The 26,518-nt window shown below is 39.6% G+C and overlaps 1 protein-coding gene across 3 annotated transcripts; it reads right to left on the bottom strand.

The window, feature by feature from the left end:
• Nucleotides 1–1,743: 1,743 nt before the first annotated feature.
• GLO1 (glyoxalase I) lies at nt 1,744–26,518 on the bottom strand. Of its 3 annotated transcripts, XM_021684617.1 has the most exons (7): nt 26,372–26,518; nt 11,432–11,514; nt 8,485–8,625; nt 7,591–7,658; nt 6,775–6,864; nt 3,030–3,165; nt 2,669–2,687 (listed from the first exon to the last, which is right to left on the bottom strand). In XM_021684617.1, exons 1-6 carry the CDS (start codon nt 26,453–26,455, stop codon nt 3,077–3,079), a joined length of 555 nt encoding a protein of 184 aa, XP_021540292.1. In that variant the 5' UTR covers nt 26,456–26,518; the 3' UTR covers nt 2,669–2,687; nt 3,030–3,076. The 3 variants fall into 3 exon arrangements, with proteins under 3 accessions (XP_021540291.1, XP_021540293.1, XP_021540292.1); XM_021684616.2 differs by having other exon boundaries at nt 1,744–3,165; XM_021684618.1 differs by lacking the exon at nt 3,030–3,165 and having other exon boundaries at nt 1,744–2,687.

Raw genomic sequence — 26,518 nt, 5'->3', positions numbered from 1 at the left:
GTGTAGTAGTATCTGGGCATTTATATATTGAAATGCGTATTTTATTACAAATTGATTTCATTTCTCCTCTCCATTACAGTAAAGGCACTGGACTGACCTTTTCTGAAATTGTATAGATAGGTGAGTTATGTATGAATTTCATTTTAGGATACTGGGTGTGATCGAGGTTACAAATGTTCCCATGTTATAGTAAAAAGGGTCTGCTAAGTCTGATATGGCTGAGAACCCCAATCTTAGACGAAGCTCTTTGAGGGCAGAAAATGTCTGGTTTCTTACAGGTTCTCAACATTTCATTTCACCCTGTTGCAGTTTGTTTATGCCTGCTCAGAAGCCCTTGTTTGCTTCTCCATTTTGGCAGTCTCCGTTTTGAACCAGTGCCCACCCTCCTGCAGGCAACTGGAGTAAATATGACCCCTCTAAGCCAGAGTGGTCCCATTCCCTGTGCCAGTGACTAGACACAGGCATGTGAGCCAGATGTAGTCAAGATATGAGGGGGATTCTGCTGAGGAGCTTTGGGAAAGGTTTTATAATCACTAAAGGCACAAGAGGAACAAAAGTTCTTTCACTGGACACTGTTGGATTATACATAACACCTGGAAACATGGTAGGCATCTCTGATCATGAATATTATTAGCCCAGAAAGAAAATGCTGAGAATGACAGGTTGGGAAGGAAGGAAGGAAAGCAGGGTTCTTGGTATCTCTGAACCCTCTATGAATCCAGAGTTGGGTCTTTTCTCATGACCAGCAGCAAGCATCCTGACTAATATAACCCGTTTCACAAGCAGTTGTGTTGCTGAGGATACGTGTACACACTGCATGCAATCCTGCTCAGAAGGCGATGTAGGGGAGCCACAGTAATTCTCTCTCAGCCATCAGCGCCTCATTCAAACCACCGTATTGTAACTGAGTCCCAGGCTTAGCTGTAAGGGTTCACAGGAGACTGCTTCTACATGGATAGTAAGCTCCACAGCCTTGTGGTCCAGTCATGGAAAACAAGAAAACCTTGTGCTCTACTACACTCTTTCATATCACCACTTCTAGGTAAGTTAATTGGGAAAAAAGTGATTTGTCCCAATCCCTCACCTGGTGATACAATATACATCCTTTAAATGCACACAGAGATGAATTTAAGGAATAAGCAAGGCCTTTTGACAAATTTTACTTAGCAAGTAGAGAGTTTTTTTTCCATAGAAATAAGGTTTAAATGATCTATGAATCTAATCACCCTCCCATTTGATAATTTAGTACCTAACATGTGAACTTGGTCTTCACTGGTTCGCACGACTCACCTTTTGATATTTGGTTTTCCTTCTTTGTACTTTTTCTACCACATTCCTTTATCCTTATTTACTCTTTCCCCCTTTTCCACACTTCCTTATCCATAGAAACTATCTGTTTTGCAGGACAGACAGAATTACAGCTTCCCGGTTCAGAACGAGCCTGCAAGCCCTTTCAAATCATTGCAGGTTTTTTTTTTTTTTTTTTTAAAGATTTATCTATTCTAGAGAGACAGTGTGTGCACACATGAGAGTGGGGGGGGGAGGGGCAGAGGGAAGGAATCCTCAAGCAGACTCCCTGCTAAGTGCAGAGGTGACTTGGGGCTCGATCCAGGACCCATGAGATCAGGACCTGAGCTGAAACCAAGAGTCGGATGCCCAACCGACTGAGCCACCCAGGTGCCCCATTTCAGGCTCTTTTTTAAAAAGAATATGCTGGACAGTTCACAAATGAAACAGTCTTATTTGAAATTTTATTTTATTTCCATCTGTAAGTACTGCTATTTGTTTGAATTGCTCACATAATCCATTCCATCCAAAAAGGAAATGTCAAGTGCTTCTAGCAGTGTAAGCATCGTCGGCACAGCCTACCCAAAGGTCTTCCGAAAATCTAAATGTTAGGCAAACCACAAACTGGATGTTCTTATTTCTGTGGGCCATGAGATTGTCAAAATCAGTTTGATTTTTTAAAACCCATCAAATATCAATCATGGCAAGGAAGACCATTGAGCTGATTCCTGATAACCCAGTAATGTTATCACTGAACATCATTTATCCTAAATGATTACTGGCATCAGGAAGACCTTGGGGTAGGAGCTCTTCACAAGTGACACAGGCATGGCTTGTCCAGGAATTAGCAGGTGTCCCCAGAACAGTTGTGTGCTACAGACTTCCTCTACTGCCCCTTCCCTCTTTTCAGTGCTCAGTCCCTACGACTGAGAGGACCACGTTCGAATTCACCGAGGTTTTCACAGCAGAGGCGAGTGGAGGAGGTCTTGTGAGGTACTAATTTGTGAAGTGCAATCTAAATACTAAAAATGAGAATCAGATCTCGAATACTTGAGCCCATTTATATTGCCTTAATTCATTAAAGTTATTTTACATGTCTAGCCTGCCTTCTTTCTCACAGGATAGAGGATAGCTGGGAGGATTAAATGAGGTATGTGACAGCCTAGCCCAGTGTCTGTATACCCAGTAAATATTCTTCCCATCCACCGCCCCATCCCCAAATAAAGAGGTTAGTCCTTGAACTTTGAAAGTACTTTGCAAGTAAGAAGAAATTAGTTTTTCTATCAACATCCTTGTCAGTCTGATTCTGACTTGCTATTTGAAGTATACATGAGGTTTCATTTTTGTTCAGTGTTCTTTACTTTTCATTGAGAAAACTTCTTTCTGAGGAGCTGAAACACCTGAAGGTAACCACAACAAAAACTTGTTAATTTTTTTTTTTTTTTTGAGAATGATGATTCAAAGGCAGACTTGTAGAGAAATCACATTTAGGAGAAAGAAGGCAAATGCAGCCTCTGAAGGGAACTGTTCTAATTATTACCTTAAAAAGTAAAGTTATTTAACTACATTCAAGGACATAAGGCAAAGCACTACTTTAAAATCACAATGACTGAACAGTTAGGTGAAAAACATAGCTGAAATAGGAAAGGGACTTCAGAATAATCTTAATTGGGACAATGATTCTTCAGTCCTAGATGTTTCTGTTATCTGAATATCTTGAATCACACCATTTCCTTTTTTACCTCCCACAAGGTCCTCACTGAAATCGCAAAGCAGTATTCTCACAGAACTAAATAATAGTTGTCATTTTGTTAGGATTCAAAATTTCAATCCAGTAGCCATCGGGATCTTGGATAAATGCCAGGCCTTTCATTTTACCTGTAAGATGAAATGAATTTCATTATAAAAGAGACTTTTTTAAAATCTAAAATTAATACATATATTTATATATTTTTTTTAAGATTTTATTTATTTGACAGAGAGAGACACAGCGAGAGAGGGAACACAAGCAGGGGGAATGGGAGAGGGAGAAGCACGCTTCCTGCGGAGCAGGGAGCCCGATGCGGGGCTCGATCCCAGGACCCTGGGATCGTGACCTGAGCCGAAGGCAGACGCTTAACAACTGAGCTACCCAGGCGCCCCTAAAATTAATATTTTTTATTAATCCAAATGTTAATTTGCATTTTGACTAATTACATTATTTTGTTTATAGTTTTTTAATTTTTTGTTATGTTAATCACCATACATTACATCATTAGTTTTTGATGTAGTGTTCCATGATTCATTGTTTGCGTATAACACCCAGTGGCTCCATGCAGAACATGCCCTCTTTAATACCCATCACCAGGCTAACCCATCCTCCCACCCGCCTCCCCTCCAGAACCCTCAGTTTGTTTTTCAGAGTCCATTGTCTCTCATGGTTCGTCTCTATTTTGTTTATAGTTTTAACTTTAGACAATTCTATTGTCAGTGTTGCCCAAATGCATGCTTTTCAGAACGACTAACACGTATCTTCTACACATAGCTGGGAACCAGCTCTCCTGAAATAAACTGTGTAACTGGCTGCAGTTATAAGCATCAGATTTTTACTTCACCTTCATGATGAATTTCATGCTACCTGTTGAGTAGTCAAAGAGATTGTCTTATTTTATTTTTTTAAGATTTTATTTATTATTTGAGAGAGAGAGAGTGTGTGCAAGCAGGGGGAGGGGCAGAAGGAGAGGGAGAGAATCTCAAGCAGACTCCCATGCTGACAATGGAGCCTGATGCAGGGCTTGATCCCAGGACTCTGAGATCATGACCTGAGCCAAAACCAAGAGTCAGATGCTTAACTGACTGAGCCACCCAGGCACCCCGGGAGGCTGTCTTACTTTAAACAGGAAAAGAGAATAGGGAGGTGTTCGAGCAGGTAGCATGGCATACCCACACAGCCAAAAGACCCAGAGGCTTGGGTCATAACGAACTCTTTAAACACTATTCTAGGTCACTCAAGCTGTCAATCAGTCTTTCTCCCAGGAATTCACAACTGGGATTGAGAGGCTAATAGGTCTAGTAGTAGAGTTGTTTGCTTAAATGGAAAAATGTGACCTCAGCAATCTATTTTGGGACCAAGATTTTAAATTAGTTTGACTCCTATCTCTCTCTGGCTCTTTTCCCCAAGATCAACCCCAGAGGAACATATATGGAAAATGAAAAAAAAAAAAAAGAGAGAACTGGGGTGATGACTGGGGAGAGGAAGAAGTGGGGATGGGGTGACTGTTTTAACCTGGTCTGTGTGGAAATGGGTAGTTTGGGCCTGGACCAGAAGGCAGTCCATCATGGCCGTGGGAGAATAAACAGAAGGGGATTTGTTACTTTGGGTCTTGCTTCTCCCAGTGCCTTGGGCATCAGCTCCTGCCCCCACACCAGGGGGGTTCACACGACTAGTTCCGATGCCCTCAGGAGTAAATGAGGGCAGCACAGAAGTCTTACACCTGTGAGGAACTGACAAAAACAGGTGAGCACCAACCGATCTCCCCAGCCTTCACTTTCCACACAATCAGGGTTAGGGAATGAGCATCTCAGAAGGAAGTGTCTCCTATGAAGACTCCTTCTCTCTGAGGGACAGAGGGGAAGAAGATGTGACGGAAGAGCTGTTCTGCAGAATGCAAGGTGTTTAACTCTCGTTTTCAGGGGCCTACCTAGGGATCTCTGCCTGGCCCATCTTCCTGAGAGCATGGGGGCTATTAAAGACTGGGGTCTAGGGGCACCTGGGTGGCTCAGTTGGTTAAGCGACTGCCTTCGGCTCAGGTCATGATCCTGGAGTCCCGGGATCGAGTCCCGCATCGGGCTCCCTGCTCAGCGGGGAGTCTGCTTCTCCCTCTGACCCTCCCCCCTCTCATGTGCTCTCTCTCTCTCTCTCTCATTCTCTCTCTTTCAAATAAATAAATAATCTTTAAAAAAAAAAAAAAGACTGGGGTCTAGCCTCCCCCCTTTCACACTGCCTGATGCACTGGAATAGTAAGAGTTGCAATGACAACAACTCCTCAGAGATCAAAGGAACAAGAACTTGAGGAACATAACCATAAAACAAACGGATTATAGATTCAAACAGAAGAACAAATATTAAACCAACAGACCAAGAGCTATTAAAACATGTAAAAGTGATGAATAGTATGAACTATAACCAATATGAAACAAGAACAAGAAAATATTTAAGGAACTGAGCAAAAACTAGGGATCAAAATTATAATAGCTGAAATTAAGAATACAATAGATGAGAACACAAAAGATGACTATCAGAACAGATACATTTGAGGAAAAATTAGCTAATTGGTATGCTAGTGTGAGGAAATCTACAAAGAACAAAGAAATAACAAATATAACAAAAGCTTCCAGAACAAAACAGAAGATAACCTGAATCAGCAGAGTTTTCAGTAGCAACACCGGATAGAAAAATAAGACCATGGAGCTGTATTTTCAAGATCAAAGGAGAATAAACCTAAGATTTTATATTCAACAAAACTGCCATTCATATACAAAGATACGGGTCTGAGGCATACAAAGTCTCAAAAGTTTTGCCTCACAAAAAACCCTCTGAAAACAGTTTTGGTTGAGATACTTAATAGAAAGACAGAAAAACCCAAAAGATGCTGCAAGAGATACACAGAGAAAAGGACTTTGATATATATATTAAAAAAAAAAAAGCCAAGGCCAGGGGGCACCTGGCTGGCTCAGTTAATAGAGCATGCAACTCTTGACTCGGGATTGTAAGTTTGAGCCCCAGGTTGGGTGTAGAGATAACTTAAAAATAAAAAATAAAATAAAAGCCAAGGCCAAAGAAAAAGAAAAAATTAATCAGTAATATCCCGGTCTGGGAGGGTATCTGGATATCAAATCTCTTAATTGAAAAAAAGAAAAGGATTAAAATGAAATGTGAAATGTTTCAAATAAAAATTGAAATAATATGCTGGCAGAAACAGATCTAAGTAGAATAATTATAATACATATAAATCCAACAAAATCTAGATATATACACTATTTCTAGACATACACCTAAAACATAAGGACATGCAAAGGTTGTAGAAGAATAAAAATCAAAGACCAGCCATTTATTAACTAAGGAGATGTGGTGTCATTATATTAAAATCAGATAACATAAGGCTTTAAGGAACTTATTTTGGGGTGGCTAGATACACCCTGAAATAGTGAAAACCAGTGGCCAGTGAGAGAATATGGTAAGGTCAAAGGGTGGGGAGAGAGCCTAGGTTTTTGATGGCTCTCCAGACTCTGCATCTAGTCCCTTGTCAAGCTGCCCTACTTGCTGTTTTAGTTCCCTAAGATACCTGGGTATTTTTCCATTCCTCTGTTTTCCTTATGCTGGCTGAAGTGGACTTCTTCAAAGTTACTTGCAACCAGAGGGACTGACTAAAACAGTAGCCTCCGTGGTTGCTTCGTAAATGTTATGTAACTGAAGAGAAGCCAGGAGAAAGCAAGCAGCAAACTCACCATCGTCAGGTTTCTTCACAAATTTGACTCCCAGCTCTTCAAATCTTTTACAAGCACCATGTACATCAGGAACAGCGATTCCAATGTGACCTTAGGGGGCCACCCCCAAAACAAGGCAGACAGAAGGAAGAAATAATTACTGCAGGGTATCCAAGGGCCACAACTAGCTTCCAAAACTAGTTTATTTCAAAACATTAAGGCACCTGAAAAGTGACTGAATCAAGTAAGTTCAAAACTTGTATTAAAGAACAAGAATCTAAGTGGCTGCATATAATAAGCTAATTAGTAGCTCTGAGTTATAAATTATTTAAAATAAGCCCAATATTGGGCTCATGTATAGTTCAATCTGTTAAGAATAACTACCAAGAAAAAGTAATCATTTACTCACACTTAATAGGTTTGTTGTGGCCTCTGACTATATAGCAGCCAATTTAAGCCTGTAATCCTGTCATCTTGACTGAGAGGTTCTAGATCAGGACAGAAGTATATGCTAGCAGAAATGGGGGGTTATTATCAACCACAGTTTTGTTTTTTTTTAATTAAAAAGTCTATTGGAAATATAATACTGAAACTGAAAAGTGAGATCATTGTGAGAGAGTAAATGTAGGGTTTAGATGGATACTATGAAATTAACTCCTAAATCAAATTTTTCATGGAAAATTAAAACAACTATACTCCTAAGAAGTTGATTATTCTTAATAAGTATTAATACTTAATAAGTATTCTTAATAAGTACCTAATGCACAAATCACACAAATCACACCTAAAATTAATCACACAAATCCATGTATACTACATAGGAACAGGCCAACATACCAAACCCTCGAGGGTCTGAGTTGCCACTGTGGTAACTCTGGGTCTCATCACCTTCTGTGCCCCAATTGCTACAAAAGGAGGGAAAAGAGCATTACAAGTGACCTGTAGAACAGATACTCTACTGCAATAATCTCTCTGAAATCTTGGCATGTATGTATGCAACTTCATATACTTGGTTTCATCTTTGCTACTATAAATATTAAGGTTTCAGCTATAGAAAAGGCAAATGCATAAAATATGATTTTAATTAGACTTGAGATAAAACCAAGCATCTGGATAACAATAATGATAACAGCAACTGTCATTTATTGTACTTTATAGAGGACATTTATTTGTTTGAGGATCTCATTAAATCTTCCAAACAGCTCCATGGGCTAAGATTCAAGTCTCCATTTCATGAAGAAGACTGCCACTTAAGGGGGTGACAGAACATGTTCAGGGTCGCAGAGCTATCAGAGCCAACACTCATGTCTAGGTCTGTCTAATTCCAGAGCTGTTCTGAATCAGGGACACACTAAATCACACACCCTGAAATAAATGCTCTTTTGTTAGTTGTTCCAAAGGACACAGAAACAACATAAAGAATAAAAACAACATTCCTAAAATGCTGGAATTAAGACCTTAGTTCTAGTAGTGTCTAAATTCATTAGTTATCGTTTGGCAAGTTATCTTGCCAATTTTGTCTTACTTATATTCTCTATCCAAAAGATAATGATCTCACTTACCCCTAACTATGCACCAGAACAAGACAAAGACCAAAAATCCATCATAAAAGACTCAGGCTGTTACAAATGCAAAGTGATTAGGGAGACCTGGTTTGAATTAAGCTTGTAAGTAAGGAAAAAAGGTTTATAAAAATGTAGACTGTACAGAAAGATAAAAACTGATACTCACTGTGTCAGTTCAAGGGTAGCTTTCCTGGAGAATACCCATGCTACTTTTTCATCTTTATCTTTTGGGATGTCATTTTTTTCCTCATAAGCCAAGAAATAGAGTGAGAATTTCATAGTGGGAAAATCTAATTTTTGGAGTAGCCTGAAATTAAACAACAAGCTGAAATCAATTAATAACAGGAAAGGTTGTTTTATTAAAACATATTCATATTAAAATTCATATTAAAATCAACATGACAATATTCAGGTTCTACTAAGAATATGAGCCTATTTAATAGGAAAAGCAGGGTGAAATCAATGAAAATATCTCACTGAAAAAACCTATTCAACTGTAAATATAAGTGAAATAAAGTTTTTACAAAATAAACTTTTATAATTCTTCAAACATAATGAAATTTAGCTGGAATTATGGTACTTGTTTATAAATGGGAAAAGGTATCTTCAGAAGAAAATTCTGTCCATTTTTGGTGAAAAATACAATGCATTACCTTATTGTTCTTTCAGATATATGACATTCAGTTAAATAAAATATCTTATTATGCGAAAACTCCTAGGAAAAGAAAGTGAGGACAGACAGATGAATATCACAGAAGATGTGAATGTCAACAATACAGTGGTTAATCATATGAAATACTGCAGAAAGGTCACACAGCATTAAGACTGTGAACAGGTGACTAGATATGGAAAGGTCCTGAGGGCAGTTTCAGCAGCATGGGGCAGCAGAAGGTGGACTTCCCTGATGGAGACAAGGGGAGGTGAGCAAGCACGGTTGACCTATATAGACGATGGGTGATAATGGGAAATAGGGCAAGAATTATGCTAGAATAAAGGTTTCAGCTTGTTTGTAGGTTGAGGGAAAAGAGCCAGTGGAAAGGGAGAGACTGAGAAGAGACAAAGAGTGAATGAATTACCAATCCTAAAGTTTTAAAAAAGATAGTTGAAGGGGTGCCTGGGTGGCTCAGTCAAGAGTCCAACTCTTTTTTTTTTTTTTTTAAGATTTTATTTATTTATTTGACAGAGAGATAGAGAACACAAGCAGAGAGAGCAGCAAACAGAGGGAGAGGGAGAAGCAGGCTCTCCGCTGAGCAGGGAGCCAGATGTGGGCTCGATCCCAAGACCCCAGGATCACGACCTGAACCGAAGGTAGCCGCTTAACCAACTGAGCCACCCAGGTGCCCCAAGCGTCCAACTCTTGATTTGGGCTCAGGTCATGATCTCAGGGTTGGGAGATTGAGCCCTGCATGGGGCTCCATACTGGACATGGAGCCTGCTTATGATTCTCTCTCTCCCTCTCCTTCTGCCCCTCCCCCCCCCAAAAAGATAGTTGAAGTCATGGCCTATAAAGTGAATTTAAATTATTTTGCAAGGAGTAGGGTAGAAATGAGGATGGACACAATACGGTTTTATTTAGATTATTGAGGACTAAATGCTCAAAGATGACCTTATTCATAATAAGAGAGAACAGCTGAAGCCTACCTAGCAAATGGAAAGTTTCTAAGCTCTATTTCAAATCTTTTAACTATCACTGCTATGTAAAACACCTTGGCCCACTGAGACAGCACTGACTTACCACAAGTAAGATTTACTCTAACATGTTTATAATAAAGTATCGAACACCTCAAATACTCCAGCCATGAAAGCCTATCTCTGCACCTACTAAAGCAGACTGCACAAGCCTTACACACCAATCTGGTGGGAACTGGAGCAAATGAACCTGTTGTAATGCGCTTTTCTCAGCGAGCATATCTTTCAGTATAATGTCAAATTGCACCCTGTTTGGGGGCTCTTGAAAAACAAGGTCAACACTGGAGTCGATCAGATCTGGATTCGAATTTCCCCTCTGCCATACATCCATTGTGGCATTTGGGGCCAGTAACTTAATGTCTTTAAACTTTGGTTTCTTCCTTCATCTGTAAAATGGGGAATAAACTATTTCATGAGCTACTGTGGAGACTGAATGAAAAATATGTAAGGTGCCTGGCAAATACCGAATGTTCAATGTATTTGTTTTTTGGGGCTTTTTTTAAAAGATTTTATTTATTTATTTGACAGAGAGAGACACAGCCAGAAAGGGAACACAAGCAGGGGGAGTGGGAGAGGGAGAAGCAGGCTTCCTGCTGAGCAGGGAGCCCGATGTGGGGCTCGATCCCAGGACCCTGGGATCATGACCTGAGCTGAAGGCAGATGCCTAACGACTGAGCCATCCAGGCACCCACAATGTATTTGTTTTCATTCTGTCTTTTAAATATAAAAAATAAACATTTGCTAAACTGCTTTTTCTGGAAAAAACTATAAGAAATTGTTAACAGCAGTTATCTTTGGGGACAAGGACTGGGAAAGGGAGGCGGCCACTTTTTATTTTGTATTTTTCTGAACTGGTCAGATTTTCTAAACAAACATATACTGTATTACTTGAATTTTTCTCTCAATGTCAATGGAGGTTATCCAGGCAGTCAGTTTAAAATTTAATTTTATTCTTTATGTATCTATCTTGTCAGAAACAAATAAAACCCCCTCATGTTATTCAGGGAAACAAATCAAGAAAAATAAACAAATATGCTTTAAGGATTACAAGATCAGTGGATATCACCTGTTCAGCAAATAAGAATACATCCTATAAACAATGAGACAGACGGCCAATTTCAGGTAAACTCATTCATTTTCTAAGTAATTCATCTTTATAACTATATCTTTTCCAAAGTAAATAAGAGGACATAACATTAAAAGGATTTGAACACATTAAGGATTAAACAGCTCTCAGAGAGAAAGGAGTGAGAGAACACCCCAGTACTCAGCCAGCGAGCCTAGTCCCAGACGCCGGGCCGAAAGGACTTCTGTGATTTTTGAAGAAAAGTTTAATCCATTTTTTAAATGGATCCGGAAACATTCCCTATATTTGCAAAGCTATGCATTTAACCATTACAGGCGCCAATAAATAGTTTACTTACGTCATTCCAAGGACTCTAGTATAAAAATCCAATGACTTCTTAGGATCCTTAATTCGTAGCATGGTCTGCTGCAACAGAAAATCCTAAGGAGAAACAGTGCCTATTAAACAGGTGTGATATCTGGCACTTGTTAGCAACATTAATTGTGCTTTCTATTGCAAGATACGGTCAGCCTTTGTAACACAATGTTTCAGAAGAAAGCAACTTTGTCCCCTCAGCCTTACCTGGTCTCCACACCTACCACTTACACTGCCTACAGCTCTCTGCCCAAGGATATTTCCTGGTCACAAGAACAGGCCCCTGTGTGGGGCAGGCCCAAAGTGCCAGGGAGTTCACACCCTCCAAATGACCCTCAACCAACAGTGGATAAAAAACCTGGCTTCCCTGGCCCTTAGTGGGACAGTTCTACAGCGTGTTCCACACAGCCTCTCAGAGACTTCCCTGCAGGATTAAAGCCCAGTTGCTCTCAGGGGTAATCCACTTCTACATACTTTTTATTGCCTCCGTTCCCCACTCCACAGAACTTTCTCTGACTACCTCCCAAATAAACTACTTACAACCAAATCCTTATATCCAGTCCGCTTTTGGATGACCCAAAATGAGATAGTGATGTTACAAATAAAGAATACAATTACTGTAAAATGTGTTAAATGAATGCATAAATGCCTTTCCAGAACTATTTATTGGTAACCATAGCAAGAAGTTACTCACAAGATACTAGACTCTAAATAACTAAAAGGGTAAAAAGTTACTGTCTCTAAAACCATTGTGAAACTGTCCAATTCACAAATCAGGAAACAAAAGGCTTGACTTCACTGACAAAAAGGTAGACTATTTTAATTCATATAGTTAAGATTCTTAATGGCATTAGTAATAATACTTTGCCTTCATTTGGTACAGTAACCATGAAGTATTACTATCTATAGGTATCAATGGCCCCATTTTATAGATGAGAAACACACCCAAGGTGATTAAATTAATTGTCCCAGCCTTCTTATTCTAAGTTCAGGTCTCTTTCTACCATAGATGCCTTCCAAACCATGAGTCCATTAACTACATTGTGCTTCCTAACAGATTTTTTTCCTGTTATACCCACAGCTTGACAAAACAGGCCTGAAAATTCTGAACTCTCCCTTTGCAGACACAAAGACATCTCTCCCCTATAACTCATATAAAATACAAATGTATTTTTACTCATTCAGCATCATTAGGAAGTGTTTTCTATTTTGTTAATTTTTTTTAAGATTTTATTTATTTATCGGAGAGAGAGAGAAAAAGCACAAGCAGGGGGAGCAGCAGGAAGAGGGAGAAGCAGGTTCCCCGCTCAGCAAGGAGCCCGATGCGGGACTCGATCCCCCTGGGATCATGAGGACCCTGGGATCATGACCTGAGCAGAAGGCAGACGCTTAACCAACTGCGCCACCCAGGCATCCCTATTTTGTTAAATTTTAAAGCAACCAGAGTGAACTCTTATTTTAAGCATTAAAATCTTCATTTAATTTTTTTTTAATTTTTTTTTTATTCTTATGTTAATCCCCATACATTACATCATTAGTTTTAGATGTAGTGTTCCATGATTCATCGTTTGTGCATAACACCCAGTGCTCCATGCAGAATGTGCCCTCCTCAATACCCACCACCAGGCTAACCCATCCTCCCACCCCCCTCCCCTCTAGAACCCTGTTTGTTTTTCAGAGTCCATCGTCTCTCATGGTTCGTCTACCCCTCCGATTTCCCCCGCTTCATTCTTCCCCTCCCGCTACCTTCTTCTTCTTCTTTTTTTTTTTCCTTAACATATATTGCATTATTTGTTTCAGAGGTACAGATCTGAGATTCAACAGTCTTGCACAATTCACAGCGCTTACCAGAGCACATACCCTCCCCAGTGTCTATCACCCAGTCACCCCATCCCTCCCACCCCACTCCCCAATCCAGCAACCCTCAGTTTGTTTCCTACAATTAAGAATTCCTCATATCAGTGAGATCATATGATACATGTCTTTCTCTGTTTGACTCTTAATAAGTAGATCTTAATGAATATAATAATTTGATTCTTCATTCACAGCTTATCACCACATATAAGGCAGTTGGCTTGGAAATTACATGTTTCTAGAATGCTTGGATTGCTTTCCTCTGGCAGGTGCTGCACTCCTAAAGGTCTCAGTTTCAACAAGCAGCTGAAAAAGGGAAAAGCAGCTCCTGACATCCAGGTAGTGGCCTGGAGCTCACAATGAGGCCTTGGTTTTCCCCACTGGACAAAATCGGAAAAAAACCTACAAAGTCACTCTGTGACTGCAACGAAGGGAGATCAAAATGAGCAAAAAAACAATTCCACTTCATATTCTTGTTTAGCACAGATTAAAACAAGGCACTGTTTGAACTTTGGTCAGGTAGGTGGGATCTATATACACAGGTTTTCCAAATGATTAAAACTATTTGAAAAATATTAGTTACTGTTGCATACACAAAACCTCAGCTATGTATCTATCTGCTTTAAAAAAACATGCAGAATTTACTTATTTTGATGACTTGAGGACATTTCTATAAACATGAATTGTCGTCTTACAATATAATATAGGAGCTCCTATATTATTTACATTTACTACTACTTGTCCCTATATTGAGATGGTCCCTGGAACTCCTGTTTTTATTTTACTCTTTTTTTTTTTTAAAGATTTTATTTATTTATTTGAGAGAGAGAATGAGATAGAGAGCATGAGAGGGGGGAGGGTCAGAGAGAGAGGCAGACTCCCTGCTGAGCAGGGAGCCCAACGTGGGACTCGATCCCGGGACTCCAGGATCATGACCTGAGCCGAAGGCAGTCGCTTAACTAACTGAGCCACCCAGGCGCCCTTTATTTTACTCTTCTAATGAGTTTTTTTGTCCCCTCACTCACCATTAAGCTATTAGGTGTCAATTCTATCAGCATAAAACTGTCCTTTTTTGGACACAAGAAAGCTAATTTCCCTACTAAATTCTTTGACTCTACACTTCTCACCACCTCTGCTAGCACCCTGATCCCAGCTACTCCACCTCCCACCCAGCCTAGTTGGTACTCCTCTCTCACCTTGTCCCTTACAATCTATTATTGGGGAAATCTTTTAAAGTTAATTTAGATCACTCTTCTACTCAAAAACCCTGGAAGGTTCCCCATTTCACTCAGAGTCAAAGCTAAAGTCCCTACAATGGCCCTCTATGGTTGGCCCCCGTTGCCTCGCTCACCCGTCCTCTCGCCTACTCACTCAGCTCCACTGCAGTCTTCAGCAACTCACTGAGGGCCTCTGCTAGAAGGCTCTTTGCCCAGAGCCACTTTTTTTTTAATCTTTATTTAGAAGTAGGCTCCACACCCAATGCCAATGTGAGGCTTGAACTCAGGACCCTGAGATCAAGAGTTGCAGGCTCTACGGACTGAGCCAGCCAGGCGCCCCTCCCCAGAGCCACTTCTAATCTTTTGAACTCTGCTCAAATGTCATCTTCCCAATGAGGCCTTCACTGAACACCATAACTCTCCACTTACCCCTTTTTTCATTTTCTTTTTCCATAGTACTTGTCACCTTTCAATATGCTATTTACTATATTTATCTTTTATTATTTTTCTTTCCCCATTAGGATATAAACTCCATAAGGACAGGGGTGTTTGTTTTGTTTACTGATGCACCTCAGAACAGAATCTGGCACAGAGTAGATACCCAATAAATATTTGTTGAATGAGTAAATGAACTTTCACTATGATTTTTCTTTCCAATCAAGCAGCATCCAACATTACTGCAAAAAAAAAAAATTACACTTACATAATAACTGCACGCCAGACACTGCTCCAAATGATTTACAGAAATCAACTCGTACATTCTTCACAACAACCCTATGAGATATGTATTATCACCACCCCCATTTTACTGCTGAGAGAGTGTCAGAGAAAAAGCAGTTTGGTTCCAAAGTCCTTGCTTTCAACTACCTTGGCTAAACTGCTTCTAACAACAAAGAAATAGATAAATAATGACACAGGCATAATAGAATATTTTGAATACATTTAAAATGCTGCTTTAGAGGTATATTAAATGGCACGGGGCATTCACATGGTATATTAAGTTTAAAAAGATACATATATGTATGGTTTATTTAATATACTATTCAGATTAATTACATCTTAAAAGTAATGCTAAGACTTAATTTTATTACCTACAATAACATAGCTACGTACTAAAACTAACTACATACATATAAATGAGTATTAAAATGAACCTTTAAAAGTCTATACATAGTGGGGCACCTGGGTGGCTCAGTCTGTTAAGCATCTGACTTCGGCTCAGGTCACGATCCCAGGGTTCTGGAATGGAGCCCCGCATTGGGCTCCCTGCTCAGTGGGAAGCCTGCTTCTCCCTCTCCCACTCCCCCTGCTTGTGTTCCCTCTCTTGCTGTGTCTCTCTCTGTCAAATAAATAAATAAAATCTTAAAATGAAAAAGAGAGAAAAATGGAAAAATACAGCACTGTTCCAACTGAGAAGACTCAATATAATAAACAGATTATTTCCAAGTAAATGTATAGATGAAATACACACTCTAGGGGCGCCTGGGTGGCTCAGTCGGTTAAGCGTCTGCCTTCAGCTCAGCTCATGTCAAGCCCCATGTCGGGCTCCCTGCTCAGCAGGGAGTCTGCTTCTCCCTCTGCTGCTCCCCCTGCTTGTGCTCGCTCTCTCTCTGTCAAATAGATAAAATCTTTAAAAAAAAATACACACTCTACTCCCATTTTTAACCTTAAAGTAAGTCTATACATGGCAAAAAAAATTAAAGGTATATTCAATATTAGTGGATTTATTCAGAAAAAACAGGCTTATAAATCCTTTGCTACAAAAATGTTATTTGGATATAAAAAAACAAGCAGGGCTTGCTTTTTATAAAATGCTCAAGTTATTCTATGCTAATAGTTTGCTTTTTATCACCAACATATTCTGTCAACTCTCTTACTTCTGGTAAACACCTGAGTGACCCTTCCTCAAAAACCCCTAAAAATGACTATTTATTGCTATGGATCTAAAATATTGTTTAAAATAAATATATCTTGTGTTTTAAAAAGTAGGACTTACATTCATGTCCTATCTCATCAGACAATTCTTAACTTTGTCTTTCCCTTATCATGCTTTAAATTTGGACAATTAAAGCTGTCTTTTATGCCTAAAACTATCTCTGGGTTTTCTGGAATGGCTAGTAGATAAAAAAGATTTGTTCCTTTCCTCTATAAAAAGAGTAATATAAATAATCAGGCTTTAGGAGAGCATTGTCCAAATTTAATTAGCTCAAAACTACTTTGAATAAACTTTAACAGTACAATCAAGGATGTTTCTAGTGCACATCCTACGTGTCTGCAATATCATCCTGACAAAATTATAAAGGTGGGACAGGGATGTGAACCAAAGGGTCAAGGTCCCTTTGAGCACCTCTAAATGGATTTTTTGGTGTTAAGATGTGAGACTTGGGTAAAAATTTTTTTTTTTAAACCTATGGATGTTCTGTTGCTCCAGCACAATTTATTGAAAAGCCTATCCTTTCTCCATTGAACTGCGTTACATCTTTGCTGAAAATCTGTAGGGTATATTAGTGTGGGTCTATTTCTGGGTTCTCTATTCTGTTCCACTAATCTGTGTCTTCTCTGCCAATACCACAAAGTAGTGATTACTGTAGCTATATAGTAAGTCTTAAAATCAGATAGACTGATTCCTTGCACTTCATTCTTTTCAAAATTTCATTATTCTAGCTTATGTGCCTTTCACAGAAGTTTCAGAATAATTTTACCTACCGAAAAAAAAGTTCATGTTAAACATGTATATCAATTTGTGGAGGACTGACATTTTTACTATGCTGAGTCTTCTAATGATGAACACAGTATGTCTCTATTATTTAAATCTTCATCAGTACTGTGTAATTTTCAGCATATAAGTCCTATATATGGTGGATTTATACCTAAGAAATTTTGTTGAGCAATTTTATTTTTAATCTTGGTGCTCATGTGTTTTCTGCTAGTATAGAGAAATAGAATTGATTTTCATATGTTTATCTTCTGTCCTGTGATGTCAATGAAAGCACTTATTAGTCCTAGAAGAGTTTTCTGTAGATTCCTTAGGATTTCCTATGTACAATCATGTCCTCTGCAAATAGGGACAGCTTTATTTCTTCCTTCCAATCTGTATGACTGTTACTTCCTTTTCTTACCTTACTGCACTGGCTAGAACTTCTAGCACTATATTCAGTAAGAATGGTGAGAACAAACATCCTTATCATGTTCCCCCAAATTAGGGCAAAAGCACCATCATTAAGTAAAATGTAAATTTTTTATAGATGATCTTTATCAAGTTGAATAGTTCCCCTCCATTCCTATTTTTTTTTTCTGGAAAAAAAAAATTTAAACATGGATGGTGCTGAATTTTGTCAAATGCCTTTTTTGCATCAATTAACATGATCATGGGATTTTTCTTCTTTAGCCTCTAATATAATGGATTACTTTGATTGATTTTTGGATACTGAACCAGCTTTGCATACCTGGAATAAACCCTACTTAGTTATAATTTTTTTTATACATTGCTAGATTATATGTGCTAATATTTTGTCAAGGATTTTTACCTCTATATTCGTGAGGGATATTAGTAATTTTCTTTTTTTTGTGCTGTCTTTATCTGGTTTTTGGTATTGGAGTAATACTAGCTTTATAAAATGAATCAGGTAGAGAACAAACTTAGGGTTGATGGAGGGAGGTGGGTGGGGGGGTCAGCTAAATGGGTGATGGTTATTAAGGACAACACTTGTTACGATGAGCACTGGGTGTTATATGCAAGTGATGAATAACTAAATCCTACTCCTAAAAACAATATTACACGTATGTTACCTAGAATTTAAATTAAAATTTGGAAAAAAAAAAAGTAAAAAAATAAAAAAATAAAGTGAATCAGGAAGTGTTCCCTCCTCTTCAACTTTTAAAGGGATTGTATATAATTGATGTTAATTTTTCTTTAATTTTTGGAAGAATTCTCCAGTGAAATCATCTGGGCCTTGAGATATCTTTTTTGGAAAGTTCTTAATTATGAATTCAATTTCCTCATGTTATAGAGTATCACATTATTTATTTCATATGGGTAAAAGTTATGGTGGTTTGTGTTTTTTCAAGGAATTGGTCCACTTGATGTAAATTGTCAAATTTACATGTACAGAGTTGTTTTTAATATTCCCTTATTATCCTTCTGATGTCTGCAATCTGTAGTGGTATCCCCTATTTCATTCCTAATATTGTAACTTGTGTCTTCTATTTTGTCAGTGTTGCTACAATTTTATCAATTCTACTGGTTTTTTTTTTCCTCAAAGAACCAGCTTTGTTTCACTGATTTTCTCTATTTTGTTTTTAACCTCAATGATTTCTGCTTTTTATTATTTCCTTCCTTCTGCTTCCTTTGGTTATTTTGCTCTTCTTCTAGGTTCTTGAGGAGGGAACTCGAATTATTGATTTGAGACTTCTTTTTTCTAATGTATGCATTTAGTAATATAAATTTCCCTCTTAGAACTGTCTTAACTGAGATTCCTTTCTCATTTTCATTCAATTTTTTTTTTTAATTTCCCTTGAGACCTCCTCTTGATCCACGAATTATTTAGAAGAGTGTTATTTAGTTTCCAAGTGTTTGGGGATTTTCCTGTTATGTTTCTGCGGATTTCTCGTTTGATTCTATTGTGGTCGAAAGTGCACTCTGTATTATTTCAATAATATTAAATTTGTTGAAGTTGATTTAGGGGCCCATGACATGGTCTGTCTTGGTATACATTCTATGGGCACTTGAAAACAAAAATGTATTCTGTTATTGGGTGGAGTGTTCTTTAAAGGTGGATCAGATCTTGTTCACTGATGGTGTTGCAGAATTTGTCTATATCCTTGCTAATTTTCTGTCTAGTACTATCAATTGTTGAGAGAGGAGTATAGAAATCTCCAACTACAAGTGTGAATTTTTCTATTTCTCCTTTCCATTAAATCAGTTTTTTTTTTTTTAAAGATTTTATTTATTTGACAGAGAGATAGAGAGCACAGATAGTCAGAGTGGCAGGCAGAGGGAGAAGCAGGCTCTCCACTGAGCAGTGAGCCCGATGCGGGGCTCGATCCCAGGGCCCTGGGATCATGACCTGAGCTGAAGGCAGACACTTAACCGACTGAGCCACTCAGGCGCCCCTAAATCAGTTTTTGCTTCATATTTTTTTGCACCTGTTTTTTAGTGCACACACATTTAGGATTGCTATGTCTTCTTGGTCAACTGATCCTTTTATCATTATATAAATATACTTCTACCTATGACAATTTTCTTTGCTCTGGAGGCTACTTTATTTGGTATGAATATAGCCATTCTTGCTTTCTTTTGATTAATGTTTCCATAATCTTATTCCATCCTTTTAACTTGCCTCTATTATTATATTTGAAGTGAGTTTCATGCAGACAGCATATATTTGAGGCATGTTTTCATTTTCTTTTATTTCAGTTATATTGAGATATAATTGACATATAGCACGGATAAGTTTAAAGTATACAGCCTAATGACTTGATTCATGTATGTTGTGAAATGATTACCACAATGTTTAGTTAATTATCTGGTACATAGATAAGTTGGGGCATGTTTTTAAATCCACATGTTTTTAAATCCTGCTAATCTCTAATGGGTGTATTTATACCTAATGTAATTATTGCAATACTAGGGCTTAAGTTGGCTATTTTATCTACTTTTGTTTTCTGTCAACTTTTTCTTTGCCTTCCTGTGGGTTACTGGAACATTTTTTATAATTTCATTTTGACTTATCTGTAGTGTTTCTTCATGCACTCTTTGTATAGCTTTCTCTAGGCGTTCTCTAGGTTGCTCTAGGCGTTCAATTATATATAAGTCATCACAGTCACTTGGTGTCATCGTTTTATCAATTTGAGTGAAGTACAGAAACCTCTTTACTCTCTCCCATTTATAATTGTCTTAAAATATTTCCGCTGCTGGGCTGCGGTAGAATTTCAGGTTCCCCAAGTTTCTCCATTAATACAGCAAGTGGGGAAAGCTGGTTATTGTCTGTTGAGATGAAAGTCGTGGCCTCCTATTCAACCTTCTCTGATCCCACCCTGGCAGGGGGAGGGTGGACCCCTCATTGCAACCTGTTCAGTGAAGACTAGGTTCCCCACCCAGCCTTTGCTGGCATAGGAAGGGATGAAGCCACAGTTTTTTCTGTGGTGTTTGGCTGTAGTAGAGCTGTTATTGTCTAAAAGTTTCCTGCCTTATCAGGAAATACTGCCTATTTCCAGGTCCTGTGAATGGAGAGCAGATTTTCATTGGGTTTGGTTTGATTTTGTCTGCACCCATTGACATTTCTGTAGCTCCGAGTTTGGGCTAAATGAGGCAAAAACAAAACTCAGGAAGCTCGCCACCATGTTGCTGCTAGGGTCTCAAGGCCCCTAGCTAGTCTGCTTCTTCCCTCCACCTTTCAGTTGTCTTCCTACGTTTATTTTATATAAAATGTCCAGAGTGTTTAGCTGTACCTAGCAGGAGGAATAGGGAAAAGTATGTGTACTCCATGTTCCCAGAAAAAGTCTCCAAATGTATTTTATACAATTTCCCCAACAATGGGGTATGTTTGGTCACCATATGTCTCTTTCTAATGATGCAGACACTCATTTCTTCAGAACTGTTGCCAAGGAGCTCTGTAAGATATTCCATCTTACTCAAAATCAAGATCAGGATCTCCATGGCCTCTATCACATTCAGTCCTCAGACAAGAGAAGTCTCAAACCTGCATTAGCTAAATTTTCAGAAATATTAAGATTTCTTTGGCTTAAAGTGTGTGTTTTGGCCTTAATAACAGTGAGGCCAACTCCCTTCGGAGCCCATCTACTCTCTTTCCCAGTGAATTTTCAAAAGTGTTCCATCACCCCCAGCAGAGAGTCTTCAACTCAACATTCAGACTCACAGGACAACCACAGGTTGAAAGGGTTTCAATCAGAAAAACAGTTTGCCACCAGAGCAGGGCTAGGTGTCCCTCTTCAGCAGGTGTACTTAAAGAAGTCCGTACAGCTCGGGTACAGGGAGAAGATCTGCACTGGGTAGGAGCAGGAATCACCCTGGTGTAGAAGCCCTGTGTACCAAAGAACCAGTAACTCTAGGAGCAATCCCACAGCACAGCTTCCAGAATCTCCACAAGGGGCAGTTGTAAGAGCCACTACATTCAGGGAAGCCCAAAGCCATGACTCCCTATTAGGTATTGATAATTCTCCCTCTCCAGATGCAATTTACCAATCAAGTTATTTTTAACATAAGCAATATTGCTAAGCAACAAACACTATTTTTGTTTCTTGGGAAACAGCTAGAGTTAACCAAATGTCACATTCTCATCAAAGGGTTCAGGGCTTAACTCTTCACCCCTAGGTATCATATCTCCTGTAAGACAAAAATGGATCAAGTTTTGTTTTTTCCTGACTTTTTAAAGTCACAACTGCCTTCAGTGAAAGACCCTTTTGGAAATACAAGCACATCTGAGGGGAACAAAATTGTTTTCTATGTAACAGCTGGAGTGCACGGTTGATGTAGAAGATGGTTTGATATATTTTTTCTTCACTATCTTCCTCCTTCCAGTGTTATTTGCCTGACTCAACCTATGTCAGAATGTGATAAATTGTTCCTGAAAATAATTCAGCCACTCCCTTTACATTTATTCTATCTTATCTAAATTGGTTTCATGTGGTTCTTTCCTTCCCACTCTATAACTCAACAGCCAAAGACGTACTTCAAGTATATTCACCCTACAGATAAAGGTGGCAGAAATAGGAGACACAAAGGAAATTTTTTAAGTTAAAAATTACCTGTGATATTAGGAAACACACCTGACAGACTACTCGTACAACAGATAATAGAAACAGGAAAATCCTAGAAGCCCTCAGGATCACGAGGCCTTTAAAATCTCATGCAAAGGGAGAGAAAACACACAAGTGTGAGAGAAATAATTCTTCAGAGTCAATATGGTTCAAATGCTGGCTCTACCATTACCTTGAGTAAATCATTACTTTTCTTGAACCTTAGTTTTCACATCTTTAGAATGGGGATAATTATAGTTCTCAGCTCGTAGGGTTGAGTTGGAAAGTATACGGGATAATGCATGAAAGTGCTTAGCATAGTGTCTCTAGAGTCCCTTGTCAGGCCAAGTCAGACACCTGGAGTCTTCCTAGATTTCTCCCTCCCCACTTCTCTGTAATCCAGTCCAAGTGTCCTATCAACCTGACTGCTTAAATCCCTCTGGAATCTTGCTCCTTGTCTTTCTAATGAGCACTACCTTGCTCATGTCCTCACTACTCCCTCCCTGGATGCCTGTCCTTGCCGCCCTGGTCTCTGCTTCTTGCACGCTTACCCAGATGCAAGCCACCGACCTTCCCATAAAGTACCAGAGTGATCTTTCTATAGTGAAAATTTCTGGGTTAAAAAAAAAAATCATTCCTTTAGAGGTGCTTGGTACTTCAATAGGTTAAGCATCCGACTCTTGGTTTTGGCTCAGGTCATGATCTCAGGGTTGTGAGATCAAGCCCTGCATCGCGCTCCATGCTCAGGGAGTCTGCTTGGGATTCTCTCCCCCTCCCTACCCCTCTGCCCCTCCCCCACCTTGCACACACTCTCTCAAATAAATAAATAAAATAAAAATCATTCCTTCAGTGGTGCTTCACAGCTTTTAAAAGAAAGTCCCAAAAGCAAGCACATATGGTTATTGCATACTTCTCTAACTTCATCATTTGTTAGCACTCCCCTAAACTGGTCATTTTGAATGTTTTTGGTATACCTTTATCAGTTAAAAAAGAGAGCATGCACCCCCTATAAATATGTTATTTATTTTAATTATATACATGTACAAATATACTAATAATATATATATTATAAAATATATTTACCAAATAGAAATTTTACAGGGTGAGAAAAACAAACATAATGGGGTGAGGGGTGCTCATATTCTCTTTGAGCATCCTGATGATTGTCTTGCATACCTTCCCCTCAACTCCCACTGCCTACAACTTCAGTCTCATATTATCTGTCAATTCCTGCATCAGTTCTCTGATGTCATATGCTTTTTATACTTACTAGGATTCTCTCTGCCTAGAACAGTCATTCATCCATCTGGCATTCTCCTTCCTTCCTCCTTTCCATTCTCTCTTCCACCTACCCCTACACCCAATTCTACCTAGCTACTTCCTTTGTATTTGGTAAAACTCAGCTTAAGTGTCACCAACACTCAAAGTTTTCCCTGACCCTATCACCTACCACTCAGATGGGACAGGATTCCAAATTATTACATTAAAGGACACTGACAGAGACTGTAAAAAAAAATTAATTTCAGGATATTATCACTTGGGAAAATAAGTATTTGGCCTCATGAAGACAGATGGCCAATAATACTACCCAGGATGTCATGTGGCTGTACATTCCTTGGCCTGCCCTTCATGACAAAGATGCAGATGATCAACAGGCAAGTTGACTTTCTACCACCACTACCCTCTCCTTTCCAAACCAGGCCTTATTTCATCTTCTGGAAGAACCTTTCAGTTGTCCTCATCACCTCCACACCTGGATCCCTCCAATCTACTCTACAAAATGCTTTGAAACCCTGAATGATTCCCTATTACTTATTTAAATCCAGCTTCCTTAGATGTGACATTCAAAGCTCTCTCCATGAGAGTGAGGCTCCAACCTTGCATTCTAGCCTTTTCCACCACAGCTCCACTGCTTAGATAACCTGAACTTCAACCAAAAATATGTAACTCACCTCTCCAGAACATGCCTGCACTGCATCTTTCTGCCATCTCACAACATTTTTGCTCAGATCTTTCCTCCACCTAGAATACCCCCTCCCACGTAACTCTGTCTCCTAGATGATTTTGGAACCCCATCCATCTTTCAAGACCTAGGCCCACCCCCACCTTCTGGTTGAAGTACTCCCTGATCCCCAGAGTTGAACTGCATCACTTTTCATAGTTTAGAGAAAAATAATAAACTTTATCCTCCTTGCAGCTCTCTTTATATTGCTTTTATAAATTCAGCCCCAGTGCCCTGCTAAGATCACTACAGCCAACAATAGATCTGGGGATTCAAGTGTAGGTCTTCAGATGTCAAATACCCCATGTATATACCATACCACAGATGCTACCTTCCAAAATTTCTCCTATGCTCCCAGAGTGCTCTATAATTTCAACAGCACATTAATCCCAGCTCTGTCTTATGTTAGGGTTGGTCCTTTTGGTGAAGAGACCTCATCTTGTTCATCCCAGTAACCCCCAAATGTACCATGCTCTGTATATATAGCAGGTGATCAGCCATGAGGCTGAATTTAATTCACTTAAAAGTCTTTTTACTCTCCTTCATGTCAAGTTCCAAAATTGCTGAAGTCAGCACTCCAGAAGCAGAATAAGGGTGGAGATTGAGAGCGTGGGCGCCTCTCTGGACAAGTTATTCAATACTTCTACGCTGGAGTCTCCTTATTTGTAAACTAGAGATGATAATTATGCCTTCTTCATAGGGTTCTCGTGAGGATTAAATTAAGTCATGTACTTCAAACAACAACCCAGGGCCTGGCACATGGAGGAATACCAGCTGCTACTGCATGTCTATTTTATGTCCCCCACATGGGATTGCAGGGCCAAAACTTACTGATTTCATGAAGTAATTACTCCATATAACCAAGAGAAATTTCAATGATGTGTAGTGTAAATTAAGAATGCCAGAATATGTACTTAACAAATTTTATAAAGATATATCTGAAATCTTTTTAAACAGCCCAGTACATAAAATCCCCAGTTATCTAGGAAATTAATTTATACTGAATGACTCAGTTTATATTATGTGAAGTAACTAGGTATTTATACTATATAATAATAATACTATTAGAGGGTATACAAGTGAAATGAGTGTAGGAGGAAATATATTTCGTTCTTTCTTTATTTCTTCCCCCTTAACTTCGCAGTGACTACTGTTTTTCCTAAGCTAAGCACTAGGTGCTAGTCAAAGGCTTTAGCAACCAGAGGTGTCTGACTCTTCACCCTGAAGGCAAAGAGCAAGCAGGGGGCAAACTCATCGACACATATTCAATCTTCAGGGAATTTAGAAATTCCCCAATCTAATGAAAAAAATACAAAGACGTTTACTGACACTGACAGTACACTGGAATAAACCCCCCAAGGGGCTGCTGTGTCAAATCCTGCCAGCGTGGAGGCACCACACCTGAATGAGTTACACTGACTCACTTGCAGACATGTAAGTGAGCTGGAGGGATGCAACAGGGCATCCCTCTTACTGGGTCTCAGGGGGCAATGAGAGGATCGTTCCAAGATTCCCTTTGGATCTAAGCTTCACGATTACTGTCAGCTCTCCTGGGGGCCACCAAGCACAGGGAGGGCAGAAGCGTGGCCGTGAGCAACCACAGAAAAAGCAAAAGCGAACTTTGGAGCGCAGTTAAACTCGGAGAGATCCGATTAGTTTGGCGGAGTTAAGCCGGCAGCCAGAGTAGGCTAGGAGGGGCCGGCATGGATAAAGACCTTCTACCCTGGACTGGGAGTTCTGAAGCTGCTCTCACCCGCCATAGCTATTGACCCCAGCAACACGCACACCACAGACAAGGAATCTGATTCGGGGTTGGCCGTGGCTTCCAGTTACCGTCCCAAAATAAACAAGTTAATGCAAGCAAGGTCCCAGTCTCTGGGGAAATGGATCCTCTCACGATCCCCTACTGGACACCACTAGCCCTTCACCCGGCCCACTCTGGTCCGCCCCAAGCGGCCGGAGCTGCAGCGGCGGCCGGATGGGGTTCGAACCCAGCCCCAGCCGGGCCTGGCTGAGCCCGGGGATGTGCTCCCCCCAGGGGCCCCAGCTGCGCCCTACGGGGCCGCTACTCAGAAGCAGGTTCTGCACCCACCTTAGTGCTGGGATCCGGGTCGGAGCAGCAACCGAGGGCAGCGTCGTCCGTGAGGCCGCTGGACGCGGGCTGTGGTTCTGCCATGGCCGCACTGCTGTTTCACAGACGACGGTACGGAGGACTCCACAAGCACCCACACTCCGCCCG

This window comes from Neomonachus schauinslandi, chromosome 8 (genome assembly GCF_002201575.2).
Source record: "Neomonachus schauinslandi chromosome 8, ASM220157v2, whole genome shotgun sequence".
Classification (NCBI taxonomy): Eukaryota; Metazoa; Chordata; class Mammalia; order Carnivora; family Phocidae; genus Neomonachus; species Neomonachus schauinslandi.
The sequence above is the reverse complement of the archived record's forward strand: the minus strand, read 5'-3'. Positions and strand labels throughout refer to the sequence as shown.

Bases quoted from the DNA above. Each gene is read 5' to 3' on its own strand.
- GLO1 (XM_021684616.2), bottom strand. From the start codon at position 26,455: ATGGCAGAACCACAGCCCGCGTCCAGCGGCCTCACGGACGACGCTGCC. The intron at 11,515-26,371 runs GTGGGTGCAGAA...GTTTCTCCTTAG, and splicing joins ACCCGGATCCCAGCACTAAG to GATTTTCTGTTGCAGCAGAC. The intron at 3,166-6,774 runs GTGAGTTTGCTG...TTCATCTTACAG, and splicing joins TGTGAAGAAACCTGACGATG to GTAAAATGAAAGGCCTGGCA.